At 40.7% G+C, this 8,118-nt stretch overlaps 1 protein-coding gene across 1 annotated transcript; it reads right to left on the bottom strand.

Moving 5' to 3' along the window:
• Positions 1-640: 640 nt before the first annotated feature.
• Positions 641-7,658, bottom strand: LOC114637273 (CD209 antigen-like protein C). Its single transcript, XM_028785483.1, has 6 exons — positions 7,613-7,658; positions 6,517-6,606; positions 4,648-4,731; positions 3,096-3,247; positions 2,184-2,293; positions 641-934 (listed from the first exon to the last, which is right to left on the bottom strand). Exons 1-6 carry the CDS (start codon positions 7,656-7,658, stop codon positions 793-795), a joined length of 624 nt encoding a protein of 207 aa, XP_028641316.1. The 3' UTR covers positions 641-792.
• Between the last annotated feature and the right edge of the window lie 460 nt (positions 7,659-8,118).

Consider the following 8,118-nt stretch of genomic DNA (forward strand, 5'->3'; position numbering starts at 1 on the left):
GCTGTCTTTGTACCTCTTTCTTCTCTTAATAAAAACATTTGAATATGTGAGTTCCCTAACAGGAACCTCAGATAGTGATAGTCTTGCCTATTCCAGAAATCCAAATGGTCAGTATAGCTGATTCCTTTGTACCAACTTCATTTCTTATGCCTTAGATTTGATTAAAATACTTTTCTGTTGCTATAATAAAATAACCAGACAGAAAGCAGCATAGGGATGAGACAGTTTATTTTATCTTATGGTACCAAAGAGATAAGAGTTCTTTGTGGTGGTAGAGTCATACCAACAAGAGGGGATGGAAAAACATGGTGATAGGAGCAGGAAGATGGCTGGTCATATTTTCAATCACACACAGGAGGAAGAGTGAGATCAGCAAGTGAGGTGAGACTATAAACTCCAAAGCCCACCCTTAATGATGTACTTTCTCTAGCAATGTTCCATCTTCTAAAGGTTGCATAGCCCCCTTCAAGTAGCACCACCTACTGGGGACCAAGTATTGACATATGCTAACTTACGGAGGACATTCCTAGTCAAAGCTCCACAAGTGATAAGCAATCCAGAAATTAATCGAGGAAGAAAGATGAAAACATGAGGAAAAAAATCCAACCTCAACCCAAAGTAAGTGCACAGGAGAGGGCAGAGCAGTGGCCCAAGTGTCTGGAAAATTAGAATTCAGATCTATATTTGAGAACCAAGTACCCATAGAAAGACAGAAGGAACTGAAATGAACATACTTGAAGTTCAACTAGATGATACATGGGCCTGTTTGTAGTCTATGGAGATGAACAGACTTCACTTAGGGCAAGGCCATGAAGGCTTCTTGCAGATCCAGAATGACTCAGCTAAACAGCTCATATCATTCCATCCACCATTTGAAAATATTGCACAATCTTCATTGCCATCGTTGTTGGGTTCCTTTGCAGACCAATAGTTCCTGAAATCGAACACCCAAAAGAACATGAGCTTCTTTCCCAGCCCTATCATGCCAAACTTCTCTAACTTCTGTCACTGGGATCATTTCTTATCTGTCCCATGTGCATATGGAGGTCATACTTCACTCAGACCCTGATAGCATGCTTAATTTATTTCTCTGAGAAACCAATATTCTATAACACTGTATTCAAGAGACTCAAATTGTGAAATTGAGGCAGCATCATCTTAGGTTTTGCAGAATCAAGCAGTACTCTGGACAAATGGCAAAGCAAAACAAACAACTGCCATGAGATTTGATGCAAAGTAGTAGTTTTTATATTCCTCACTACATTTTTCTGTCCCCCTTTACTCTGCATTGGTTAAGTTCTTCAGCAAGGTACAATTTTTCCAGTATTTAGTGTAGTCTTCTCCCCAAATTCTACATCCTATTTTTTCAGGACATAAAACCTTGTTTAGCAAATATCCTGGGCATTGAGATTCCTCTGTCCACCATCCCTGATACATGGTCCCAGTCAATTAGCAGATTCTCTGTAACTTGCTAACCCTAATATAAATGGAGAGTGCCTAGACAAGCAGCAACCAGCTGAATTCTGCTCATGTGTGGTTGTTGGATGACCTCTAAGCATGCCTCTTACTGAAAACGGGACATTATGACATTTCAGATCCCACTGACGTTCCAAACTAGCCTGATATACAATCCTATATATTTCTTTCCATAGACACCAAAAGAAGAACACTGGTCTTAATCCTCCCATCTGTTTATTTTCATGTTCTCCATAGTATGAAGCAATTCCTTTGCAGCTCTCATGGTATCATGGATCTTTATGCCTGACAAATTGTATTTTGAAGGCAAGCATAATCCTATGTCTCAGATTATCTGTGCATATCGTGCAAAACACAGCCCTTAGAGAAAACAGTTATTCTTTTTATTTGATTAGCTGGGTCTTCTTGCAAAACCCATCTCCATTGGGCTTCTGGGCAATTCATATTTCCTTATAGGAGGGAGTGGGAAGAATCATCAGATCCTCACATGTGATCACAGCCATCCCATTCACACTTCTCTCAGGAAGAAATTCCTGCAATATCTACCATGCTGTAATTTCCTCCTTCAAGATCAGGTGGTAGAATTGCAAAATCATGTCAGAACTCACCTCAATAATATTCCAATAAACAGACTCTGATGCTTAGGTGTCCAAGGAGTAGGTAAAAACCATATGAGTCATGGAGACACCCTCAACACACTGTATTACCTCCATTGCAGTCGTGAGCCATCCACCCACAGCCACTGGCCTTCCTCTTTTGCATCTGAGAGCCCCATCCAGGCTTTGCCTTTCTTCTTACAAGTCCTCTGGAGGAAGCTCTGGAAGGAAAATCAGAAGTCATGATGGATTTTTGCTGTCATCTTCTCATTTTGTCCTCTTTGTATCTAGGTATAGAGTTCTGCTTACAGTCAGACACCAGCTTTCTACTGCAACAATGAGTGCAGGCTTGTGTCTAGATTGGATCAATACACACACACACACACACACACACACACACACACACACCTTTACACTCATGCTCATATATACATGCAATCATAGACATGAAGAGATCAGGCCAGGTATCACAAAGGCTCTCTCTGGGATGGAGAATTTAGAAGCAGTGTGTGGTGTGACTTGATAGATCTTAATTTTTGGCATCTGTCTCCCCTTTGTCTCACATGTTTGTTGAACTAAAATAATGGGCTGAGAAACTTGCTCACAGCTTCCTAACCTTACAAGAGTCTGGTGATTCCTAGGTTTTGAAGATTTCTTCAGAAATTTTCCCATCAGAATAATAAACTTCATGTGTGTGTGTGTGGATGTCAGAGCACAAGAATTGGTTCTATTCCTATTGTGTGAGTCCCAGATCCCTGAGCTTCTTAGCCAGCACTTTGACCCATCATATAGGCCACAAATCAGGACATTTAACACCAATGGAAGTGCTTATGAAACTCTGGTCAGTACTCCAAAAGACTCCCCTTCATATTAAATGTTCCCTAAAGCATGCATCCTTGTTCCCACTTTGTATTTATCTGAGTGTACAATTCTAACCTCTTCAAGTGTAGTAAAAAATACCTTATAAGAATTTCATCTAGCTAGCGTCATGTCCATAGAATAAGAAAGCCCAGCTCAACATACCTGCTCCTCATGACTTTTTATGACCACTAGTTGGGCTCCCATGCCTTGGCAGGCAATAACAGATTCCTTCCATTTCTTCAGGAATGTGGAGAAGAAGTAACAGTTTCCTTGGAAGAGTGTCCAGTCCCAGGGGCAGGGGCGGCATAGGTGGTCTGTTGATGGAGTGAGTCAGGTGGATATACAAAGTTATCAATATACCTGTATCACTTCAGCCTTTCAAGTCCCTGAGATTTGGCCCTCTTCCATCCTTGAAACTGCACAAGGGGACCCATTTCCTTATACACTCCTTGGTTTTTTCTTGTATGTGTTTTGTTCATGCATGTGCACATGTGTTTGTTTGTGCACTGTTCTGTATGTGTGTGTGCAAGTGGAGGCCAGAATGGATGTGGAGATTTTCATCCATCACTCTCATTATTTTTTAAAATTCTTATGTATATGAAACAACAAAAATGAAATTTAACAGGCTATAAATTTGAGAGAGTTCTGGGTGCATAAAATAGGAAGGCTGACATAGGGTGGTAGGGAAATTATGCAATAGTATTTTAACTAAAAATTTTAATTAGAAATATATTTTTATTTAATTTTGATTATTTGATCTATGCAGACAATATCTTTTTGGCTTGTTCATTTTGGAGATTATATTTTAATTAAATAATTTCTTACTTTCATTTCCTTCTTCCAAACACTCCCAAATAGCCATTCCACTCTGCTTTGAATCCATGGTTTAAAGTGAAAGTTGTTGCATGTATATCTGTTTCACTTGATATCTTTTGATCAAATACACACCATTCCCTCTCCTCAGGTTCCTGTCAGAACTACCCTATCACACATTCCTGTCAACTTCTTCAGGCACTATTGTATTAGGGTACTGAATCCAGTTACTTACTGCTAGCCAGGATAGCTATGCCTGGCTTCTGTCTCTGTCTCTGTCTCTGTCTCTGTCTCTCTGTCTCTGTCTATTTCTGTCTCTATTTCTTTGTCTCTGTTTCTGTCTCTCTTTCTCTCTATGTGTTTATCTCTAGCTCTTTCACTTTTTTCTTACTTTTAAACTTGTTCCCTCTGAACCTAGTGATCCTAGTTTTGGCTAAACTAACAAATGAGCACTGGGGTATGCCTGTACCCCACCACTGCTGTGTTAGGGCATGTGTAGCTATGCCCAAATTCTCTGTGGTATGGCAGATCCAAACTCAGGTCTTCATGGTTGTGTAGTAAGTATTTTATTCACTGGGCTATCACCCCAGGGACAGTTATTTCTCTCTTAACTTCCTGACTCTATTCCCTCCAAGATAATCCAGGGGGCCTTGGTCACAGCTCCTGTATACAGATGATGGCAGGAATTTTAAATGTCAGAACAGTCATTAGGAGTCTGGGTTCATTGAATGTCTTCTGTGTGTATTCCTCAGTGTGTCCAGTAAGTGCCATTTTAAATGTTAATCTGTGTTCCCATCCAATGATGTAGAATCTGAGGAACTGGAGACACAGTCTCTTCAATCATCTCATCCCCTGTGGAAACCCTTCCATGCTCTTGGAGATCCACTTTCTGGTCACTTACCTAGTCCAGCCTTCAGCTGGTCCAGTTTCTGGAGGATGTGTTGCTTTTCCTTATCATGCTCTTGGGAACTAGGAACCTCAGAGCCTATGTCAAGAAAAGACAATGAAAACATTAAATGTTGATAAATCTATGAAGAGAGGAAGCATTGGTTCAGGAAAGGAGATGACACAGAATCATCCTTCAGAGGTTAGCGTTCTTAAAAGGGCTTCCAGACTAAGACCAGGCCTCTAGTTTTGAAAGCCTTTATAAATAAACCACAATTATGATAAAAACAATAAAACAGGTTCTTTTTTATTAGGTATTTTATTTATCTACATAACAGACGTCATCCCCTTTCCCCATTTCTCTTCCCTAAAACACCCTATCCCATCTGCACTCCTTTTTGCTTTTACACCATTTTAATTACATGTAAGTATTAAGGTCAGTTCTAGGATGAGGAACAAGCAGTACAATAGATGCAAATAGTCAAGGAACAAGCAAGACAATAAACACAAATAGTCAAAGAACAAGCAAGGCTATAAACAAAATTCCATGAACTCTCACTGTTCCTAAGGGTTTATCAGGATGACAAAAATATCTGAGCCAAATTGTTGCTGTACTAGCCCAAGGTCATTTTCATGTGTGGATTCTACTTCTTTGTTCTAGCAGAAATTTAGATTCCTGTCTGAAATTACTAATTTGTTCTAGCCTAATATTTGACTTTCTTTTACTTTCAGAGAGGCACAGAAAGTTTCACATCACATGATTTTCTCAGCATAGCATTGGTGACAAAGAATGTAGAGGAGATAGGCTTTATACTTGTGAGTCTGTGAAGCTATACACAGAAGCTTCTTAACTCTCTGACTCAGAGAGAGAGAGAGAGAGAGAGAGAGAGAGAGAGAGAGAGAGAGACAGAGACAGAGACAGAGACAGAGAGACAGAGAGAAGATATTAGGTATAATTTCTTCAGGCTGTGGTATCTGACCTTTAGGTGACCAGAAGCTCTCAATCCTTATCACAAATTTTTTTTTAAATTAAGTTGTGATTGACATAGAGAGTCACAACTTTTCAGTGTGCACAGAATAAGATCCTGTGAAAAGCTCAGCCACAGATAGGGCATCTCTAATACAAGTACTTCCAGAAGTTGATGTATCATCATGGGAGCGGGACAGAAAGACTGTAAGAGCCATAGGCAGTAGAAGACTGCTCTGAAACCATGTTTTCTGGGCCACACAGTCCTGTTGTTTATATGGACTCTCAGTTTTGTGATCGTAGTTCAAACCTGTACAAGCTCAAGCTAGACAAATTCCCAACACAGATAGAGAATGAGCACAGGAAGCCCCAACTCTAGCTGAGTAACAGCAGGAGAAGGCTGCTATGGGAGGAAGGGAGGATCCAGTAGATGCTCTTACATCCATGTACACAGAGAACCCTAAGTGTATTCAGTGGATTATAAAAATGAACAAACATGAAGTTTGGAGGGAAAAGTGGTAGAAAAGAGTAGAGGAAGTAGAAGACAGAAAGAAGGTAATGGACTTGGTCAAAACATTTTATTCCTGTGTAAAATTCTCAAATAATAAAATTTAAAGATAGGGCAGACCATGATCTAACTAACATGCATTGGGTTTCCAGGAACATTCTGTCCAAGTCCAAAAATCTTATTTGAATTTATCTCATTTGAAGATAAGGAGTCCAGGAAACTATAACTACAAAGGTAAATGGAGACAGACCATATCTTTGAAACACTTCCTTTCTCCCACACAGAAGTCTTGAGAGGATGCTTGGCTAGTTCCTAGAAGGCATGTAAGACCACAGTCCCAGCTTCAGAATCACCTCCACCCACATGCAGGGAGGCTAGAGCAGGAAGCTCTAGCATTACAGTTTCCTCACCTTTGACAAGGATAGCAGTGAGGAGAGCAGCCAAGAGCACAATGGAGATGAGCTGCAGCATAGTGATGAAACGCTCACAGTCCTGACACCCTGAGGAAAGAAAGTTGAGTGGTCCAGCAGCCCAAGGTTCCTACCACACTCTAAACCAGGGATAGCCTAGTGTCTTCTTTCTACACACAGGATTACAGATGCTCAGTCATCATTCTCCCACTGCTTAGGTTGTTCTGTCCATAATCCACAGCACACGAGCATCAGAAGTCTGTTTCCAGCTTCAGCTGTCTCAGGACTCTGCATTTTAATCCTCCAGTATTCAACTCTCTGGACCCGAATAATGCAGATCCTTAGTCCCTACTACCCCATGATACAGAAGTTCAGTTCCAAGATTCCCTGTCCATAGCAGGAGACTTCAGACCCCAGCTCTACTTCTTTAAGTCTCAGGCATTCTGTATCTACCCTTCCCCCAAAGAACTGAGGATTCCTGTTCCCCAGTATGAACCTCACCTAGTTCATGCTCCACTTAATAGATCTCACTTCTCCAACACAGTAAGGCATACTCATTTTTCACCTCTTTAAGACCCAGGAATCATGTTTTCACACTTCTCCTCTTTAGGAGCAAGGAATACAATCCCTGGTCTTCCCTTCCTCAGGAAACAAGTCTCTAGAGACCATCAGCTCCACTTTCACATGTCCTAGGATTCCAGGCTTACAAAATCAATGTTTTTAAGACCCCAGACTCTGCCACCTCTTTAGTTCCCAGGAGGCACATCCTCAAGCATTTATCTTTGTAAGACCCAACATTCCAACTTCACATCCTCCATTCCCTAGACATAAGAATCATACCAGGTCCCAAGGATGCAATACCATAGTTTCTCCGCCTCCAGGACTGAGAACTACCTCTTTTATTGTCTCTTTAGTACTTTCTAAACCTTTGTATGCTAATTCTTAAAGCCATATCCAGGTTGAAGTCCAAAGTTTCTTTGAAAGGCTACCACCCCTGTTCACAATCTCCTCCAGAGAATGGTTAGAGGATCAAGCAGAGCCTGGAAGGCTCAGTCCTGAACTGTCCCTTTTCAGTAATTCCTGAGCTCAACCTCACCCAAGGAGTGCAGATGTTCCTCCCTCTCTCGGTTGAAGACTCTCATGGTCACTGCTATCCACAAGTGTGCAGAATTCTGGTAACAGCAGTTTTTCTTTGCCACAACCTTTTCTCACTCCTCAAACCTATTCTCTCAACCAGGAAGAGAAAAAGAGAAGTGGTGACTGTCACCACATGAGCTACAGGAATGACGATTAGGATTAACCATAGATGATATGGATTAATTCTAGGGTTTTAAGGCAACAACAGGAAAGTTTAGAAGTCCAGAGTATTGTTCCATTCTTAGCTGAACAATCTCTTTGATGTCTTTAACAGAAAATATCTGAATTCAGCTAAAATATTCCCAGAATCTACACCAAGTTCTTTATATTCTACTACAGAGGTATCTGCTCATTCATGTTCATTCCTGTAGTACTCATAATAGCCTAGAATTAGAAGGACCTGTGGTGTCCATTGACTAATGAATTGATAATGATGTTTTTGCATATTTCCTATACATATAATTA

The sequence above is a fragment of the Grammomys surdaster genome, unplaced genomic scaffold, assembly GCF_004785775.1.
Source record: "Grammomys surdaster isolate TR1022 unplaced genomic scaffold, NIH_TR_1.0 125243, whole genome shotgun sequence".
NCBI lineage: Eukaryota > Metazoa > Chordata > Mammalia > Rodentia > Muridae > Grammomys > Grammomys surdaster.

Coding starts and splice junctions, on each gene's coding strand:
- LOC114637273 (XM_028785483.1), bottom strand. CDS start 7,658: ATGAGAGTCTTCAACCGAGAGAGGGAGGAACATCTGCACTCCTTGG. Junction 2,294..3,095: donor TAAAAAGTCATGAGGAGCAG/GTATGTTGAGCT, acceptor TTTTCCTTCCAG/AGCTTCCTCCAGAGGACTTG. Junction 935..2,183: donor GGCTCACGACTGCAATGGAG/GTAATACAGTGT, acceptor GTTCGATTTCAG/GAACTATTGGTCTGCAAAGG.